The 21239-nt window shown below is 38.3% G+C and overlaps 1 protein-coding gene across 1 annotated transcript in view; it reads right to left on the reverse strand.

Moving 5' to 3' along the window:
• LOC126162473 (ATP-binding cassette sub-family C member 12-like) overlaps positions 1–21239 on the reverse strand; it is a 516794-nt gene that overhangs the window by 102182 nt on the left and 393373 nt on the right. Inside the window, exons 22-23 of the mRNA XM_049919007.1 lie at positions 19616–19769; positions 19268–19396 (exon numbers count right to left, since the gene is read on the reverse strand). Coding sequence (XP_049774964.1) covers positions 19268–19396; positions 19616–19769 — 283 coding nt within the window. The remainder of the gene's footprint in view (positions 1–19267; positions 19397–19615; positions 19770–21239) is intronic.

The raw sequence follows: 21239 nt of genomic DNA on the forward strand, positions 1-21239 counted from the left end.
TAAGTCATTATATTCATTGCCAATTAACCTGTACTCTAATAGGCATGTAGTTCTCCAAACTACAAAACACATCACTATCAGTGATTCAATATTCTGGTCATGATGCATTGTAAGCTTTCTACACTCACTATTCTTTGCTAATTCATCACTCTAATCTGAAAATACTACCTGTTTCCACCACCACTGCACCACATATGAGCTCCCTGTGGTTACTTTGTTTCACTACACTGGTTGGTTGTTGGGAACTGGATGCAGATTCTAATATCTCAGTTATACAGAGTGTTACAAAAAGGTACGGCCAAACTTTCAGGAAACATTCCTCACACACAAATAAAGAAAAGATGTTATGTGGACATGTGTCCGGAAACGCTTAATTTCCATGTTAGAGCTCATTTTAGTTTCGTCAGTATGTACTGTGCTTCCTCGATTCACCGCCAGTTGGCCCAATTGAAAGAAGGTAATGTTGACTTCGGTGCTTGTGTTGACATGCGACTCATTGCTCTCCAGTACTAGCATCAAGCACATCAGTACGTATCATCAACAGGTTAGTGTTCATCACGAACGTGGTTTTGCAGTCAGTGCAATGTTTACAAATGTGGAGTTGGCAGATGCCCTTTTGATGTGTGGATTAGCACGGGGCAATAGCCATGGCGTGGTACGTTTGTATCGAGACAGATTTCCAGAATGAAGGTGTCCCAACAGAAAGACGTTTGAAGCAATTGATCGGCATCTTAGGGAGCACGGAACACGAATCTCGACTGGGGAAGACCCAGAATGACGAGGACACCTGCAATGGACGAGGCAATTCTCCGTGCGGTTGATGATAACCCTAATGTCAGCGTCAGAGAATTTGCTGCTGTACAAGGTAACATTGACCATGTCACTGTATGGAGAGTGCTACGGAAGAACCAGTTGTTTCCATACCATGTACAGCATCAAGCACGTGGAGCTCCTGCACATTTCAGTCGAAGTGTTCGTACGCATTCTGGAAATCTGTCTCGATACAAACGTACCGCGCCATGGCTATTGCCCCGTGCTAATCCACACATCAAAAGGGCATCTGCCAACTCCACATTTGTAAACATTGCACTGACTGCAAAACCACGTTCGTGATGAACACTAACCTGTTGATGGTACGTACTGATGTGCTTGATGCAGGCACTATCAGCAGCTGATTGGCCTCCACAGGTACACTTCTGCGAATGGCTCATCCAAAAATGTATCAATCCTCATTTCAGTGCAAATGTTCTCTTTACGGATGAGGCTTAATTCCAACGTGATCAAATTATAAATTTTCACAATCAACATGTGTGGGCTGACGAGAATCCACATGCAATTCTGCAATCACATCATCAACGCAGATTTTCAGTGAACATTTGGGCAGGCATTGTTGGTGATGTCTTGATTGGGCACCATGTTCTTCCACCTATACTCAATGGAGCACGTTGTCATGATTTCATATGGGATACTCTACTTGTGCTGCTAGAACATGTGCCTTTACAAGTACGACACAACATGTGGTTCATGCACGTGGAGCTCCTGCACATTTCAGTCGAAGTGTTCGTACGCTTCTCAACAACAGATTCGGTGACCGATGGATTGGTAGAGGTGGACCAATTCCATGGCCTCCATGCTCTCCTGACCTCAACCCTCTTGACATTCATTTATGGGGGCATTTGAAAGCTCTTGCCTTCGCAACCCTGGTACCAAATGTAGAGACTCTTCGTGCTTGTATTGTGGATGGCTGTGATACAATACGCCATTCTCCAGGGCTGCATCAGCGCATCAGGGATTCCATGCAACGGATGGTGGATGCATGTATCCTCGCTAACGGAGGACATTTTGAACATTTCCTGTAACAAAGTGTTTGAAGTCATGCTGGTATGTTCTGTTGCTGGTGTTTCCTTTCCATGATTAATTTGATTTGAAGAGAAGTAATACAATGAGCTCTAACACAGAAAGTAAGCGTTTCCGGACACATGTCCACATAACATATTTTCTTTCTTTGTGTGTGAGGAATGTTTCCTGAAAGTTTGGCCATACCTTTTTGTAACACCCTGTATACATACATAGTTATATACATGTATAGTTGCTACCATGAATCAAATCATAGAGCTACAACATGTTGCAGCAAAAGCAAACATCAAGCATAAGAATTTACCAAATTTTACTGTACTGCAGTATCAGCTTTAAATGCAATATCAGCTTGATTTGTTTATGCATTTACTTTCAGGCAAAGTCTAATAGCTTCCAACATTTATCAATGAAAGTCACCACCTGACAGCATTTTCACTTAGTTATTAATAATTGACCTTTACCATGCTTGGACACCAATGTTAACTGGCTTATGACAGTTTCTATCCTTCTGTGTTGTTAACTCTCTCCTGTGACCTCACAGTTTTTTTTCTGATAATAAAGTTACTGAAGCTATTAGGTGGCAGTTCAGTTTTAACAGGTCCTGCAATGGAGTATTTGTCAAACCACTCCCATTTACACACCCATGTCAGGCATGATTACCATCCTCTTCACTGCATTCACACAGTGGGTATGGTATAAGATTGATGCAATGCAGATGTTTCTTGAAGCAGCTGTGATTGAAGCTCAGATAAGCAATGGCAATTCTTAACCTCCAAGGATATTGGCAGCTGTCACACTAGTGACACAAAAGCAACAATGATTATGTTTGTATGTAAACTTTTATATCTAATCCCAAGAGATTCTGTCATTCTTTGCATCAGAATTCCCTGACTGTGCTGTAACTCTTCACCAGATATAACACAATCAGTAATATCTGTACTGGTAGGGAACTCCTTAGCCAAAAGTCTATAATTTTGCTTCCTTTAATATTGTAACATGCCTTTATTCAGTAATGATTGACATGTTGACCACTGTGGAATAATGTTAACAAATCCGTTATATCACACACAGTAAACCTTTAACTACATAAATGCTTCAGGAGAGGAAGACTTGAACTGACATTCAGTAATATGATGACTAGTTCTTCCACTTGTTGCTAAGAATTTCAGAAGCCCAATAGAAAGGCTGTTAGTTCTGCTGTTGGGAGAGTGATTTCCAGTGGAAGTATACATTTTCCTTTGCTTTTGGCTAGGATGTCACTAAGTGTTCCTGTGCCTTGCCTCATTTAGTGAGACTTCATTATAATTAGATCTGAAGCTTCTTCATTTAGAGAGGTTCTTCGCTGGGATATTATGTACCTACACATATGTATGTGGTCTAACAAGATGTCTGATAGCTATCAGCTGTCTACATATGGGAAGAAATCAAAACCTTTTTAAAATAAACATTAAAGTTATGCAGAATCTACAACTCCAAACCAAATGTCCTCATAAATTGTTTAAGGAATCATGAATATGGTTTTATTTACTTTGTTTTTGATGTCTGCCTGATGTCTACTGGTAACCTGTTACAGACTTTCACAACATATAAAGCTCCACTTTCAACTGTACCTAAAATAAAGGAAAGGTAGCTACTCATCTGTGGCAGACTGAAGTATAGTGAATAGATACACATAACACAACACAGTATTACCTACCTTTCAAGCTCTGGTTTTTCCTCTAGCAGAAAGTAAACATATTCACACACAAAACCACACAGCCAATGAAGTGCACACTACACAGCCACTGTATAAGATTACAGTACCTCTATGGGTTGATTTGAAGGCCTCATTACTTAATCAGTTACATCGGCAATGTTTTAAGGTGTCCAACTGAAAGACTTAGGGAAGTTTAAAATTTAAGTTTAAATAATAATGAAATTATTACATGCGTATTGATTCAGAAAACTTCAGCTTGGCTCAATGAGTTCCCTCAGAAAATGATCCTGTATGATGGGATTGACAGTAAGTAAAGTATGTTAGCTATTTTATTTTTATATCACCTGTGTCTGTCAACATCCACATTGCAAAATAAAGATTTGTTTCACCATATCTGCAGTTCTGTTGTATCCTCCTTCCAGTTGAATTTATTATCAATCAGTAAACTCACTAATTTGAAACTGTCAACCTCTTCTATCTGCCTGTCATCATATTTTAGAAATATTCTCAGGGGAAACATCTTATAAGTTCTGAACTGCATATAGTGTGTTTCTTCAGAGTTTAGTGACAAAGAATTGTCTTGGAACCATTTATTAATATCCTTTCAAATTTCATTAACCAATCTTCCTAAAATTATACTTGATATGCATTACAATAATGTTTGTATCATCTGCAAACCAAATGAACTTTGTATCTGACAATGTTATTGATCACTGTAAGGTGTGTGAACTCATCTTGCATCATGTACAGGCTCTACAGAAAACATAAATCTAGAAGGTCTGACAAAAGATTTCAGGCCCACTTCCCTGAAATCAGCCTTAACATATTAACCACTGGCTCACTTCATTCATTATGACAATCTTCAATGCACTGAAATTCTGTATTTCTTCTTCAATCTGTAATCCATAACATCTTCCCATGTGAAGGCTAAGCTTGAAACTGGATTATAGCCTCTACATTCTGCCATCACCATCAGCATAAATATTAAATAATCTAGTGTAATTGGACACATATCTTTAGTAAGTTTCAAAGATACTTAATTTTATGGGGGTCACAGGGCCATTGTTAAATGTGTAAGACAACTCTGACTTTGTTATAAGTGAGAATAAAGATAAGAAGTAGATTCACTGATAAGCAGCACATTTCAGCAGTTGTTAAACAAAGAAGGAATACTTTAGAGTTCATTGGAACTGTAATGACAACCAAATATTTATATTTTTCTTTTTTCAGTTGATCTGCAGCCAAATTGTTGGGGCAAAAGTTGCTCTCTGTCTTCCACATATGCCTTAGATATCACACCTTAATACTGATTTGGCTGTTAATGAAACTATATTTTCCAATGATTTAACTGGCTCACAATACTTTCTATCATCATTTCTTACATGCATTGTGATTTCTTACACCTTTTTAACATTGTCCTTCTTTTATTGTTTTCAAACACGACTGATATTCCTGCACTTAAAAATATGTAGCACTTTTGATGCTTGTGCATTTGCTGTTTCTTGTTTTATCTTCAACTGCTTTTTGTTTATTAATACAATGAAGTTGGCACTATGTTGTTGTTATTGTTGTTGTTGTGGTGGTGGTGGTGAAGGTAGTTCTCATTCCAAAGGCTGATTTGATGCAGCTATAATGGAATAGAGGAAGAAGACACACTTCTTACATGAATTCTGTAAAGGGGTTTGCAGATCTTTTTTTTTATTGCAGTCTGTTAACAATCATTGTACTTTGAAGTTGCTGGTACTGATGGAGAGCAAGACAAATACATGCTCAGAGAATTTTGCAGTATGCTGGTTTCTGGTCTGACCTTGCTGGTGGAAGTGCTGATGTGTGCTCTCCCTGTGGCCACTTTATTGCTGTAGGGTCAAGTTTCCTGGCCCAATGTGGCTGCTTTGCAGTGAATACATATGGCAGTGACTCACACCAGCAACACAGGGTGAGAGTGTTCCTCATTTGAACCTAAGCAATGCAGAGCTCACTGTATCCCCTGTGGTGTAATTCCATGGAGGTGGCAAGATGGTGTGCTGTCCAAATGCCCAAGTGATCAGGCAGAGGGCAGACGTTTAAGCCTGGAAACATTAGTGGTGGTAGCCTTGATCATCACAGACTGCATGCCGCAATGCTGCCCAGCTGTTCAACGATGATGGCTGTCCTGGGGAGTTTCAATGCAGTTGCTTGCACCTGACTTTGCAGAAGTCATGTAGAAATGTTTTGAAGCAATGACTGAAGTGGCTTTTATCACATGGAAGTACATTAAACCAGAGTGGCTTTCTAAAGTCTGACCCCTAGGTGTTGAGAAGTGTCTTGCTGCTGCTGAAGGGTGCTGATGAGGCAGGTTGGTGTCTGGCAACAATCAATGCCCATTTCCTACTTCTCTACCATTTGCTCCAAGTACTGTTAGAGTCCATCCCTCCTAAGAAAAGTCTGGTCTCCAGATTACCATTGGAAACTGGCTGTAATGTAAACACTGATTTATTTACAAGCATTTACACTTTGTGTCCACTACTTCACTCACAGTTACACATAATCCTTTACACTACTTTTACTTCATTGTGACCTCACTAGCACTTGGCTCACACATGTATTTTTTGCTCATCATTGATTCTTTCCTCTGTAAGATTGTTTCCCACTGACATGGTTATTACTGGTTTGAACCAGTAGGTTGGATGTTGGCAGGGACAGATTTTGGGTAACATTCCACTTGAAGTGATAGTATGAAATACCTATTATGGCTAAAATCATGCAGACAGCTGATGCTGAGGTTCCTGTGGTTATGAGTTGGCACTTATGTTCAGAATGATACTTTTTCAAGTGGTCTAAAAGGTACTCCCTTGATATGTGGCCATTATGTGCAGCTAACATCTGATCTGCAGAGACAAGTGGTGTCCGGTCTAAAGTGTTATTCAAGTACATCAGATTTTTAGTGGCTAGGATCTCTAAGGGTACGTCAGGTTGGTAAATTAAAATGTGGCTGACATTTAGATTGGTGGTTCCAGTGATGGAGGCAAATAATTGAAAAGTTGGTCTAGAAGTATCACATCAGGTGCTGTTGATCAGTAGCCTTGACCCTGCAGCTCTATGCACTGTGTGCCTCTGTAATGTCCTCACTTGTAACAACTGAAAACAATAACCACTGGGTTTGCATAACCAATGCAGGTTGATTGGTTGATTCAGGGGAGGGGACCAAACTGCAAGGTCATTGGTCCCATCAGATTAGGGAAGGATGGGGAAGGAAGTTGACTGTGCCCTCTCAAAGGAACCATTCTGACATACCAATGCAGGCCACCTCTTTGGAAGGCTTATGTTTTGTCTGTGATTATCTCTTTATGAAATTCTGTTGCAGATTTCTGGGGTTGAACAAGGTGAACTCATGTGACCAAGGGGTGCTGTGTACACATTGTGTAGGGTAGATGGTGACTAGCTTGGCTCAGCAGTGTAGAAATTCCTTGTTACTTTATTATTCCTTCTCATGGCTTAAGTGCAAAGTGATGTGTCAGTCTAACTGTAGGAGTGTCCTGCTTTTCTTACCTGCTTTTACCCTTCTTTTCCTTTTTCTCTAGGCACTGCCCTCTCTTCCTTCTGAAACTGGTGCCAGAAATGGAGGCAGCACCTCTAGGGTCCTTTCATAAGGGGCGGAAATTTTTTTATGTTAACTGCCATGGCATGAGTTGGAAGTTGTAGTTTAACACAAATAAGTAACATTACTTCTATCACTTTGTAGGGTCTTTGGTAACACATAAAAAATTATTTAGTCTTTGTCTTGGCTTCATAGGGACTGGGGAGGACACGGCCTGATGAGACACTCTGGTAATACTGATTTTTGATTAGGGGTATTTTCCTTCTGTTCCAAGGCTTTTGCATTCATCTTTTTAACCTGGTGCCAAATATTTTTTAATTTGTTCAAGAAATTTTTTCCTGATCACACATTTTTTCCTGGAAAGCTCTTATATTGCTCGAAAGCGCCTGGCATCTTCAGATCGAAAGCAACTTCATAGGGGAATAAACTGTTCTCTCATGGATTTTTGAGTTATATGCTGCCAATACATAAGGCCCATTCCATTCAGTACAATGACTGTTAATGTATTAATGGAATATTTTTCCTACCACACAATGGACATTCTCAGTTTGCCTGCAGGTGTAATGCATTGGTTGTAAGTTTCTTAAAGCACAGTACTCAGCAGAACCTCTTTATTAAATCATAGATAAAATTTGTTCCTTGGTCAGTTATTACTATCTTGTGTGTTCCAAACTTAAATTACCCATCACTTGTGCCACAGTTTCTGTCTGATGGTTAGGTATTGTTATCATGGACATGAAATTTAAAAAATGATCAATTATTGTCTGCACACAGTAGTTTCCTTTTGGTGTTTGAGCAAATTATCTGAGTATATTCATGCCAATCATCAGAAATGGTTTAATGTCACCGGTAACCACTGAATTTTAATTTTTTTATTACTGAGTTTTGCTCTTCTTGTGCAGGGGACACAGTTTTTTATCTACTGATTGATGTCTTGTTTACATGTTGTCCAGCAGTAATTTTGCACAATTCTGCATTCTGTTGTTGCTGTGTCCAGCTAAAATTGAAACATGAGCCTACCTCAGCATCCTGTAATTTTTCTGGTAGCTCTATGCATAACCCACATCTTGTCTTCTTGTAGAGCATTCCATTTTCTGTACTGAGTTATGGCTGCATAGTGAACTGCTCACAATCTGGGTCAATGCTTTATGGTTCTCTCCATTCATACATGTTCATCCCGGCATGTTCTGTGGTGTGAATTTTGCAACTGAGGCCATCGAGATTCCTGTATGATTTAACTAGTCGATGTACTACTTCAGAATAGAATTCACACAGTCCCCACACCCATCAAGTTCAATGCCTCATTGGATCTTTAAGTCCTAGTAACTATTTCAGTGCTGCATTATCAGTTATTACTTTGAAGTGCTGTCAGTGGCAGTTGGTCATAATATGCTAATATATTTCAGCACACCATAAATATTGCACTTAAGTCATGAAATGCAGTCTGGAAATTGCATTAAAATTACAGTATTTCTCTTCAAGTGTGATCAACAAATTGTATTAACATTAAGGTTATTCTCTTCAATAAAATGGACAAAGGCATTTTCTGTAGCTCTCTCTCTCAGTGATAACTAGAAATCAGTGTTGACTACTCAACTGAACATCAGCTGCACTATAATAAGCTCAGAGAAAGGACACAGCTCCGTGTTTTCAACTGAGCATGCTCTGATATGACATCATCCCTTCAGGCACTATGAGCTCTATGTTGTTTATGGTGCAAGGTCAGTATTTTTCTCTGAAACTGCAAGTAACATACTGTGCAAGTGTAGACTATGAGAGATTCTTGAGGAGCACATATATTATATAATAAATACCTGAATGTTTTTATTCGCTGAGCATGGAAGTAAGTCACCTACAGCAGTGAGAGGGTCAGTGGGACGGGATGTGTAAACACATCAACAGTAGTTAAGTTTGGTAAAGATTTACATGTGAAGTATGAGGGATTTTTGAGCAAAGGCAGATCCCAGTGTTCAAGCACAATGTCAGTCACTGGCTTGGGTTTGATTTCTGTTAATCCTATTGCTTGTTTTTTCCCTTTGTTTCCCTCATAATGTTAAATGATTAATTATAAAATTTAAATACATTTAAACAATTCAGTTTATATAAATAAAAATAATATTCTCAATTTAGTTATGATAACCACCCTTTTATGTCCAATGGCTATAGGCCACCACATTAAAGCACATTGGTAAAATTTTGCCCAAGCCACCAATGAGTGATATCCATACAAATAATACTGGAAATAAGTTATTCCGCATATTAGTGATAGCATTTTTTTCAGTAGTTCAAACATTTATTTCCTGTTTTACTAAGCTGTCTTGATGCATAAGCTGTTGGGTGGTCTAGTATGTTGATGCCTTGGCTTAAAATACATCCCAACACAAAATTACTAGCATCACACAAGAAGCATAAATTGTTTTGGTAATCCTGAAAAGTGAGAAATGGACTAGGGGGTCAATAAACCTTTCAGTTTTACATATACAGCTACACAATATGCAGACCATTGAAATTTTACCCTCATTTTTCAATAAATGAGTGAGAGGTGTTGCAATTTCAGCAAATGTCAGAAAAGTTGCAGATCAGAATGTCCACTATTCTGGACAACAATACACACCAAGTAATGGATTTCTTGTTGCAAAATAAATTTTTCCAGGCTCAGTGTTAATTGTGCTGCATGCTAATGGTCAAAGACTTCACATAAATGCATTATATTCCCCTGGATGTCCTTGGAGAACATAAGAATATCACTAAATAGATCAGGCATTACTTTGTTTTTAACCCTTGAAATACACCATGTAAAATTACTGGGAAAGTTCTACTGCATTTTTCAGTCCAAAAATCATGTAACAATATTTATAATGAGCAGATGGAGATGAGAATGCTGTTTTCAGATGATCTTCAGATGCTACCACTTTGTATGTCTGTTGTTATAAAATAATGACGTTGGCCAGATTTATCTAAGGTCTCTGTTATAATCTGTAATTGTTTTCAAGTTTAACCCTCAAGTGGGTATGCCATTTTTTATCACATGAGCAGGCATGTGGTGTACTTTGTACACGTATCAAGAGTAGCTGTCTTTATGTTACCAATGTAAAAATGTATGAGCAATTAACAGTTTCCCCTTAGTTTAACTGAACAATGATAAAATAAACTTACTCTATACAAGCTAAATCAATGCTTAATTAAACAATAATAAAATAAACTTTATTATATCAGTCTACTTCTGCCTAGAAGCATTATTATCCCACAGTAATGACTTACTCAAAGCATTAAACAGCACATTTGCTTGAGATCCTAGCCAACTGCTCATTTTATTGCTAATTATCTGGAAGACAACTGATTCACAGTGGGTTTGTTCCACTAGCTCAGATTATGGGCCATTTTTGTGCATGGGTCATAAATTTTGTTCTAATCTAGTTCCCTGTTTATATTATTGCTGCTCTCTTGGACATATAACAATACAACTTATAACAGTGTTAGCTGAAGCAATAATGAAGGAATAGATATTGGGTCACATTTTAATTCAACAATGGAATGGTACAAGACAATGTTATTTGTGGCTTGTGCACTTGATACATTCCTGCTCAAGGGTTAAATAATGTTAGACACAATAAAACCTAAATCTTTTGCTGCCCTCTGATGATTTCTTTGGCACAATGATGATGGGTGGAGACCAAGAGCTATTATCCACTTCTATGATACCATATTGAAGTTGTTGATCCATAAACTCTTTTATGAACAATTTGCAAATGTTGTGAAACTCTATGGAATTTATTATAGACAGGTTACTCATTCCCAGTAGTAATATCATGTTCTGTTAATGGCATGGTAGGCAATCATCCAGTTGTTGTTGTTGTTGTTGTTGTGGTCTTCAGTCCTGAGACTGGTTTGATGCAGCTCTCCATGCTACTCTATCCTGTGCAAGCTTCTTCATCTCCCAGTACGTACTGCAGCCTATGAATCCGCTTAGTGTATTCATCTCTTGGTCTCCCTCTACGATTTTTACCCTCCAAGCTGCCCTCCAATACCAAATTGGTGATCCCTTGATGCCTCAGAACATGTCCTACCAACAAATCCCTTCTTCTAGTCAAGTTGTGCCACAAACTCCTCTTCTCCCCAATCCTATTCATTACCTCCTCATTAGTTATGTGATCTACCCATCTAATCTTCAGCATTCTTCTGTAGCACCACATTTCGAAAGCTTCTATTCTCTTCTTGTCAAAACTAGTTATTGTCCATGTTTCACTTTCATACATCGCTACACTCCATACATATACTTTCAGAAACAACTTCCTGACACTTAAATCTATACTCGATGTTAACAAATTTCTCTTCTTCAGAAACGCTTACCTTGCCATTGCCAGTCTACATTTTATATCCTCTCTACTTCGACCATCATCAGTTATTTTGCTCTCCAAATAGCAAAACTCCTTTACTACTTTAAGTGTCTCATTTCCTAGTCTAACTCCCTCAGCATCACCCGACATAATTCGACTACATTCCATTATCCTCGTTTTGCTTTTGTTGATGTTCATCTTATATCCTCCTTTCAAGACACTGTCCATTCCGTTCAACTGCTCTTCCAAGTCCTTTGCTGTCTATGACAGAATTACAATGTCATCGGCGAACCTCAAAGTTTTTATTTGTTCTCCATGGATTTTAATTCTAACTCTGAATTTTTCTTTTGTTTCCTTTACTGCTTGCTCAATATACAGATTGAATAACATCAGGGAGAGGATACAACCTTGTCTCACTCCCTTCCCAACCACTGCTTCCCTTTCATGTCCCTCGACTCTTATAACTGCCATCTGGTTTCTGTACAAATTTTAAATAGCCTTTCGCTTCCTGTATTTTACCCCTGCCACCTTCAGAATTTGAAAGAGAGTATTCCAGTCAACATTGTCAAAAGCTTTCTCTAAGTCTACAAATGCTAGAAACGTAGGTTTGCCTTTTCTTAATCTAGCTTCTAAAATAAGTCGTAGGGTCAGTATTGCCTCACGTGTTCCCATATTTCTATGGAATCCAAACTGATCTTCCCTGAGGTCGGCTTCTACTAGTTTTTCCATCCGTCTGTAAAGAATTCGCCTCAGTATTTTGCAGCCGTGACTTATTAAACTGACAGTTCGGTAGTTTTCACATCTGTCAACGCCTGCTTTCTTTGGGATTGGAATTATTATATTCTTCTTGAAGTCTGATGGTATTTCGCCTGTCTCATACATCTTGCTCACCAGATGGTAGAGTTGTGTTAGGCCTGGCTCTCCCAAGGCTGTCAGTAGTTCCAGTGGAAAGTTGTCTACTCCTGGGGCCTTGTTTTGACTTAGTTGTTTCAGTGCTCTATCAAATTCTTCATGCAGTATCATATCATCTTCATCTACATCCTCTTCCATTTCTATAACATTGCCCTCAAGTACATCGCCCTTGTATAGACCCTCTATATACTCCTTCCACCTTTCTGCTTTCCCTTCTTTGCTTAGAACTGGGTTCCCATCTGAGCTCTTGATATTCATACAAGTTGTTCTCTTTTCTCCAAAGGTCTCTTTAATTTTCCTGTAGGCAGTATCTATCTTACCCCTAGTGAGATAAGCCTCTACATCCTTAAATTTGTCCTCTAGCCATCCCTGCTTAGCCATTTTGCACTTCCTGTCGATCTCATTTTTGAGACGTTTGTAACCCTTTTTGCCTGCTTCATGTACTGCATTTTTATATTTTCTCCTTTCATCAATTAAATTCAATATTTCTTCTGTCACCCAAGGATTTCTACTAGCCCTCGTCTTTTTACCTTCTTGATCCTCTGCTGCCTTCACTACTTCATCCCTCAAAGCTACCCATTATTCTTCTACTGTATTTCTTTCCCCCATTCTTGTCAATTGTTCCCTTGTGCTCTCCCTGAAACTCTGTACAACCTCTGGTTTAGTCAGTTTATCCAGATCCCGTCTCCTTAAATTCCCACCTTTTTGCAGTTTCTTCAGTTTTAATCTACAGTTCATAACCAATAGAGTGTGGTCAGAGTCCACATCTGCCCCTGGAAATGTCTTACAATTTAAAACCTGGTTCCTAAATCTCTGCCTTACCATTACATAATCTATCTGAAACCTGTCAGTATCTCCAGGCCTCTTCCATGTATACAACCTTCTTTTATGATTCTTGAACCAAGTGTTAGCTATGATTAAGTTGTGCTCTGTGCAAAATTCCATGAGGCGGCTTCCTCTTTCATTTCTTAGCCCCAATCCATATTCACCTACTACATTTCCTTCTCTCCCTTTTCCTACTACCGAATTCGAGTCACCCATGACTATTAAATTTTCGTCTCCCTTCACTATCTGAATAATTTCTTTTATTTCATCATACATTTCTTCAATTTCTTCGTCATCTGTGGAGCTAGTTGGCATATAGACTTGTAATACTGTTGTAGGCATGGGCTTCGTGTCTATCTTGGCCACAACAATGCGTTCGCTGTGCTGTTTGTAGTACCTTACCTGCATTCCTATTGTTTTATTCATTATTAAACCTAGTCCTGCATTACCCCTATTTGATTTTGTATTTATAACCCTGTATTCACCTGACCAAAAGTCTTGTTCCTCCTGCCACCGAACTTCACTATTCCCACTATGTCTAACTTTAACCTATCCATTTCCCTTTTTAAATTTTCTAACCGACCTGCCCGATTAAGGGATCTGACATTCCACGCTCCGCTCCGTAGAACGCCAGTTTTCTTTCTCCTGATAACGATGTCCTCTTGAGTAGTCCCCACCCAGAGATCTGAATGGGGGACTATTTTACCTCCAGAATATTTTACCCAAGAGAACGCCATTATCATTTATCTATACAGTAAAGCTGCATGCTCGGGAAAAATTCCGGCCTTAGTTTCCCCTTGCTTTCAGCTGTTCGCAGTACCAGCTCAACACTACTTCTAAGCTGGCTATTAGAGTGCCTCATGGTAGCTTCACCTCTTCAGAACTAAAGTTATCACTGCCGACAGATGCAGCTCTCCTTCTATCAATTTCCTTTATTCAGGACAAACTACTCATGTAAAACATTGTGCTTTGTCTAATTCTTCATTTTCACACAAAGGTTGAGCTATACACAAAGAGTTAACCTGAAAATCAGCTCCTACATCAACCCAGATTAATTTTTAATTCCATTTCAGTATGATACCCTGCAAGTTGACTTTAAGATACTTCTATGGAGTTTAGGTGGCTGCCTCTGGCCTAGAGGTGATCCTTGGAACAGTAATGGTTTTGTAACACAACTGAGAAATCTAAACTGAGTAGGACTTCCTAGCCACTGTCAACCACATGGATGGCTATCCAAGGAGTAGAAAGCATTTGGAAGTCAATGAGACAAAATAAAACTTGAAGCACCTGCCCACATGATTTTCTTATGAATAGAATCCCTCCAAACAAAGGTGAGGTACGTGACGTAATACAAATGGACTTAGGAAATTTGGACATTAATTTAAAATCCAGTATAAAAATAAATTGTAGTACCAAGTATCTCTCCATATACCACCAGAATATCCAGTCAATCACAAACAAGGTTTTAGACATTGAAATTTTGATAAACACTCATCTTCATTTTGTCAGTGTTCTATGTTTCTCAGAACACTGGTTAGAGGCAGATCAGACTACATAATTTTCAATTTCAAGCCACACACTTGCAAACTACTTCCATAGAAGAAATCACAAAAATGGAGATACTGCTGTTTTAATTAGAAGTTGGTTGAAATTCAAAACTATTGACAGTTTTTCAGTACCTCAATGCAGAAAGAGAATTTGAAGCAACAGTTGTAGAAATCAATGTTTCAAATACAGTTGTTATGTGTATCTATCACTCTCCAAATGGGAACTTTGAGGCATTCATCAATAAACTTGCAACATTACTAAATAAGATATATGTAAGCAAGAAATCAATAGTGGGCAAATTTCAACATTGACTTTCTTGCAACAATCAGGATAAAAGAACTGTTGCTCAACTTAATAGATACTTTTGATTTAAAACAAATAATTACAACCAACAAGAATTACAAAAACTTCTGCCACTACTATGCACCAAATATTTGTTAACATCTCCTTTCACAACTTGTGAAAGTACAAATGTAAGTGATCATGAAGCCCAAGTGATAACACTTGCAGGCTGATTACTCCCCATCAAAACCATAAAAGAACTGTAGCTGCAACAAGATTCAACATACAGAGCGTAGAAGCATTCAGTCACTAATTATCAAGAGAAAGATGGGAAGAAGCTTCTTGGTGCATAACACAGACAAAAATTTTGAAAAGTTCTCTGATATTTTCAATTATTATTTTGCAGCAGCATTTCTGTTCAAAACATGGGTGGTAAGGAATAAAAATCTGAAACCAAAGCTGTGGATAACAAGAGGGATAAAAGTCTCAAGCAAAACAAAAAGAAAACTGCTCAGTTATTGAAAAAACCACAACATATCCTGTCTCCTTAACAGCTATATTACAGAATATACCCAGGTGCATAGAAAAGTCATACACAAGGCTAAAATAATAGCCAATGATAAGTTTATATCAGAGTCAGAAAACAAAAGCAAAGCAATCTGGAAAGTAATAAACCAGGAGGGAAATAGTCAAAAGGAAAACATCACCCTGAACTGTGACAACAAAAGACTTACTGACCCCCAGAAGATTGCAAATCTCTTCAGACATTACTATGAAGACAATACAAAAAGATCTGATGGTTAATAGTAAGAGTGACAGCCCAATCAACCAATAGAAAACAGTAAATCGAAGGAAAGCTTTTGAGATTTTGGACCACAGAATCCAGCTGGAAAAACACCAAAAGCAAGACATTAGAGGCACCACATTAAAATGGTTCTCCTCATACTTGACAAATCAGAAACAGAAAGTAGTAAGGACACATGAACTACATGATAGCACTAGAACATATTTTTCTTGTGCAGGAATAATCAAAAGTGGAGTCCCTCAAGGATACATTCATGGGCCTCCCCTTTTCCTTCTATACATAAATAACCTAGATATAAGCACAGAATCACAAATAAATACCTTGTTTGCAGATGACACTAGGATTCTTCTCACAGGAAAAACACAAATACAACTACAAGAAAACATAAATAAAGCTACAGAACAGCTAAATGACCGGTTTGGAGGAAATAAACTAATAATAAACACATCCAAAACAACTTTTCTTAATTTCTGTTTACAAGGAGAAACCTGCAACACCTCAGAGACAATAAATGCCAATGGTATTATAACATCACTGGTAAAAAATTTTAGGCATATAGTTTCAACATGATTTTAAATGGCAGGTACGTGTAACAAAAAACAAATATGACATTGAAAACAGTATTCTACAGTATAAAATTATATTCTGGGGTAGCGCATCTCCTAGCTCAGTCATCTTCTTGACCCAAAAAAAGAACTATAAGAGCAATATACCATGCACATTGACTGACTTCTGCAGGCCCTTCTTTCAGAAGTCTTCAATCCTCCCTAACCCATGTCTTTTTACTCTAGAAACTTGTAAATATGTGAGGAAGAATTGTATTGAGATAGATAAAAACTCTAAAATGCATACCTGAGGAGCTATGAGCACTTGTTCATTTTCACTACTGTGAAAAACATCTCCTCCACTTGTTCATTTTCACTACTGTGAAAAACATCTCCTCCACTGAACAAGTGCTAATAGCTCATAAGGTATGCATTTTCGAGCCCATGTTTACTGGATGACTTTTTTTTGTTTTGGTCCATACTATCACCTCTGAAAGTCGCCTATGCTACAATCTTAGCAATGACAGTATAAGTACATGTAATTCACTGTCAGAGGTACAGTATCAGAAGAGTTTTTGCTTGTAACTTTCAACTCATTCATTTTTGGTACAGGGACCCTTACCTCAAATTGATACTTTTATACTTCTCCATCACTATAGAAATTTTGTAGAATCATCTTGCATATACATACATTTACAGGTGCCAGCATGTGTAGCTTTGAGACTCTATAGTGTAATTTGATGATGTTTCCACACAACAGTTTCTATGTAAAAGTAGATCTACTAAGTCCCTCTACAACCTCTTGAAATGTCTAACATGAATTGTGTAACACCATGTGTATCTCTTCTAAACTTCCCCTGAAGATATCAAATGACTATGCTTCTCTTAATTTCTCATTATGCATCACATGTGCGCTAGTGCCTCCTGTTAACTTTAGCTACACTCAGTAATTGCTTATTATTACAATTTTCCAATGTTGCAGCCACATCCAAATTGTCAAAAAACACACAGGGATCTTCACACAATTTCCTGGAAAATGGAAGTGGCTATCAGCATCCAGAAGTCTTTCAAACCACTGTAGCCTCCTGAGGGCTGGTCCCAGGGTGTTGACACAATGAATAGCGTCAAAAGTGACTTGTTGCTGCTGAGGGTTGCTGACAAGGCAGGCTGACAACTGGCAGTGGTCAATGCTCCTTTCCTGGTTGTCCATCCTCGGCTCCAAGCATGTCTACAGTTCATTCCACTACATAGCTCTCTGTGTTGCTGAATCATGTGCAAACTTCTTCATCTCTGAATAATTACTGCAACCAACATTCATTTAAACCTGCTTGCTGTAACCCTCCCTCTACAATTTATACTCCCCACACTTCCCTCTATCAACAAATGGACTGAGCAAGATGGTGCAGTGGTTAGCACACTGGACTCACATTCAGGAGGACAATGGTTCAATCCCACGTCCGGCCATCCTGATTTAGGTTTTCTGTGATTTCCCTAAACCACTCCAGGCAAATGCCATGATGATTCCTTTGAAAGGGCACAGCTGACTTCCTTCCCCATCCTTCCATAATCTGATGAGACCAATGACCTCGCAGTTTGGTCTCTTCCCCCCAAACAACTCAACAAACGGATGATTCCTTCACATCTCAGGATGTGTTTTGTCAATGGATTCCTTCCATTAGTCCACTGCCACCATAATTTTTTTTCTTCCTGATGTGATTCAGTATCTATGTACTATGTACTATGTACCCATGTAATTTTCAGGATTCTCCTACTGCACCACATTTGAAAACCTCCTATTCTCTTCTAGTCTGAACTGCTTATCATCCACGTTTCACTTCTGTACAAGGCTATGCTCCAGATTAATATCTTGAGAAAATACTTCCTAATTTTTAAATTAATGTTATATGTTACAAAATTTCTCTTTTCAGAAGTTCTTTTCTTGATTTTGCCGGCCTGCAAGTTATATCTTTTCTACTTTGATTTTTATCAGTTATTTTGTTGCCCAAGTAGCCAAACTCATCCACAGATTTTAGCGTCTCATTTACAAATCCAATTCCTTCAGAATCACCTGATTTCAGTTGACTACATCCTATTGCTCTTTTTTACTTTATTGGTGTTCATCTTATTACCTCTCATCAAGTCACTATTCATTTTGTTCAGCTGCTCTACCAAGACCTTCACCATCTCTGACAGAACTGTATTGTCACCAGGACACTTCAAAGTTTTCATTTTCCTCCCAAAATTTAATTCCCTTTCCAAATTTGCCCTTGGTTTCCTTCACTGCTTGGTCATTTACCAAATTACATTAAAAGTCTGACAGATAGCCAACCAGCATTTAAAAACAAATTAAAAGAATTTCTGAATGGGAATTCCTTCTACTCAATAGGTGAATCTTTAGATATGAAGCAGTAATTGCAAAAAAAGAAAAAAAAAGTAAGAATTTAATTATATTATGTAAAGAAGCCTTATGTTAAACTGAAATGTTCCATATCATTATGAAATGTCATATTCATGATCTATGAGACAAGTATTACTGTAATGTATAAAAGTAATGCCCTGTCTCATTCCCTTCTTAACCCCTGCTTGCCTTTCATGTCCTTCAACTGTTATAATTGCAGCCAGGTTTCAGTACAAGCTGCAAATAATGTTTTACTTCCAGTAATTGGCATTCTATAGCACAATAGTCCATGGATGCAGTGCCTGATAAACATTGACATGCCATAAACAATATTAGACATTCTTTTTAGAATAACATTTAACAAGATGAAAGGCTCTCTCAGAGTGTAGGCTTAAAAATCAAGCAAAACTACCTCGTGAAAATGGTTAACAAGGCATATTTCATTAAAAAAACAAAGCTAATGTTGTTATGATTAAGTACTCTACCTGTAGATAAAGTCATTTTCTTTTGAATATGACTGAACTGATGTTCTTCCTTCAATCGTGGAAGTCATAAATGCATTTAAATTTGATGAAGATTCTGTTTCCAACTTGTGGAAATTTGGGAGAGCCATCCTTGAAATAAAATGTAAAAAATATTCATTACAATTTTTAGTCTCATTCATTTGTTGAAAATTACTCATGTTGCAAAACAGGATTCACACTTAGTAGACACTAGACTAAGATCCACCTAAAGAGAATATTATATCAGTTTGCTTCTGTGTTTGTTTTACATAATTCATCTTTAAAATACTCTTGTAAAGCAAAAAAAATTCTTCATAATTGTATACTCACAGATAGATCCTATAACCAAAAAATCCAAAGACACAAGCTACGAAAAAGGGTAGCAGAATCCATGTAAATACATATGCCAATAATGTAAGAATACCCAGAAGCAACACAATGTTTCCAGTAATACTGATGAGAGACTCTGGCACCCATGTGTCAACTGCAATAAAATAAAACAGTATTATTTTACAATTTCAAATATAAGCTACTGGATATGTATGGTGTCTGATACTTTTTGCTGCCTCAGAGTCCTTACAAGGACCTATGACTGAGTAACTTTGGTATTACTAAAAAGTTTAATTTAAAATGGGATGTTATGTTATGTTATGTTAACTGGGGACCGAGAAACGACGGAGAGGCTCCATCCCCGCCACAGTCGCAGTGGTCCGCAACCCCATGACGACTACCGCAGTCCCTCTGCCGCCCCACACTGAACGCAGGGTTATTGTGTGGTTCGGCCCGCAGTGGACCCCCCAGGGAATGTCTCACACCAGACGGGTGTAACCCCTATGTTTGCGTGGTGGAGTAATGGTGGTGTATGCGTACATGGAGAACTTGTTTGTGCAGCAATCAAAGACATAGTGTAGCTGGGGCGGAATAAGGGGAACCAGCCTGCATTCACCGAGGCAGATGGAAAACCACCTAAAAACCATACACAGACTGGCCAGCTCACCAGACCTCGACACTAATCCCCGGGGGGATTCGTGCTGGGGACTGGTGCACCTACCTGCCCAGAAAGCTGCGCACTAGACCTCATGGCCAACTGGATGGGTTAAAATGGGTGAGAAAACTAGAATTTGTACTGCAATGGGCAGTAGATGTACTAATATAACCAACATATGTAGTGTACAAATATTAAGTATGATGCACATGCTTTAGAAGTTAAATTAATAATGAACATATGATGCTGAAAGTATTAGAAGACCTGATCTGCGTTTATCTAATTGATACCATTACCATTATGAGTGCTAAATAGAATATGTTGCTGTAAACATAAGAAATATAAGCTTTCAGATAACATATCAGAGTTATAATTCAGCCTATACTGAATAACACTAAATAATGCTATCGAAACACTCATGACATTGATGTAAATAATCTGGCCACTGCCTAAACAATATTAATATATGATTAATGGAAAATCTCATATAAAGATGTGAAACAAATACTAACAAAGAGATAGAGGGGCTGGCCAGTACTTACCTTAGCTCAGTACAGCCGATAGATACACATAAAACAGAACCGAAAATTTACATTCCTAGCTTTTGGAACAAATGTTCCTTCATCAGGGAGGAGAGAGGGGAAAGAAAGGGAAGAAGGGAAAGGAGATTCAGTTACTCACAACCCAGGCTATGAAGCAACAGGGAAAGGAAATTAGGGAGGGTAGCAAGGATGGAGGCATGGTTGTCAGAGGGAAGCCAAAGACATTCTACTGTAAGTACTGTGCCAGCTTCAAACCAAAGAGAATGCATACAGAAGTAAAGAGGTATATAGATAAACACAACTATGTAGGATGAAAAGATGCGTGAATGGCTAAAGAGGAAAGGGAAAGAGGAGAAGACTGATGAGTAAATGGGAGTGAGGGTGTTTAACGTAGGTTCAGTCCAGGGGGATGGCGGGATGAAAGGAT

Source organism: Schistocerca cancellata, chromosome 2, assembly GCF_023864275.1.
Source record: "Schistocerca cancellata isolate TAMUIC-IGC-003103 chromosome 2, iqSchCanc2.1, whole genome shotgun sequence".
Taxonomy (NCBI): domain Eukaryota; kingdom Metazoa; phylum Arthropoda; class Insecta; order Orthoptera; family Acrididae; genus Schistocerca; species Schistocerca cancellata.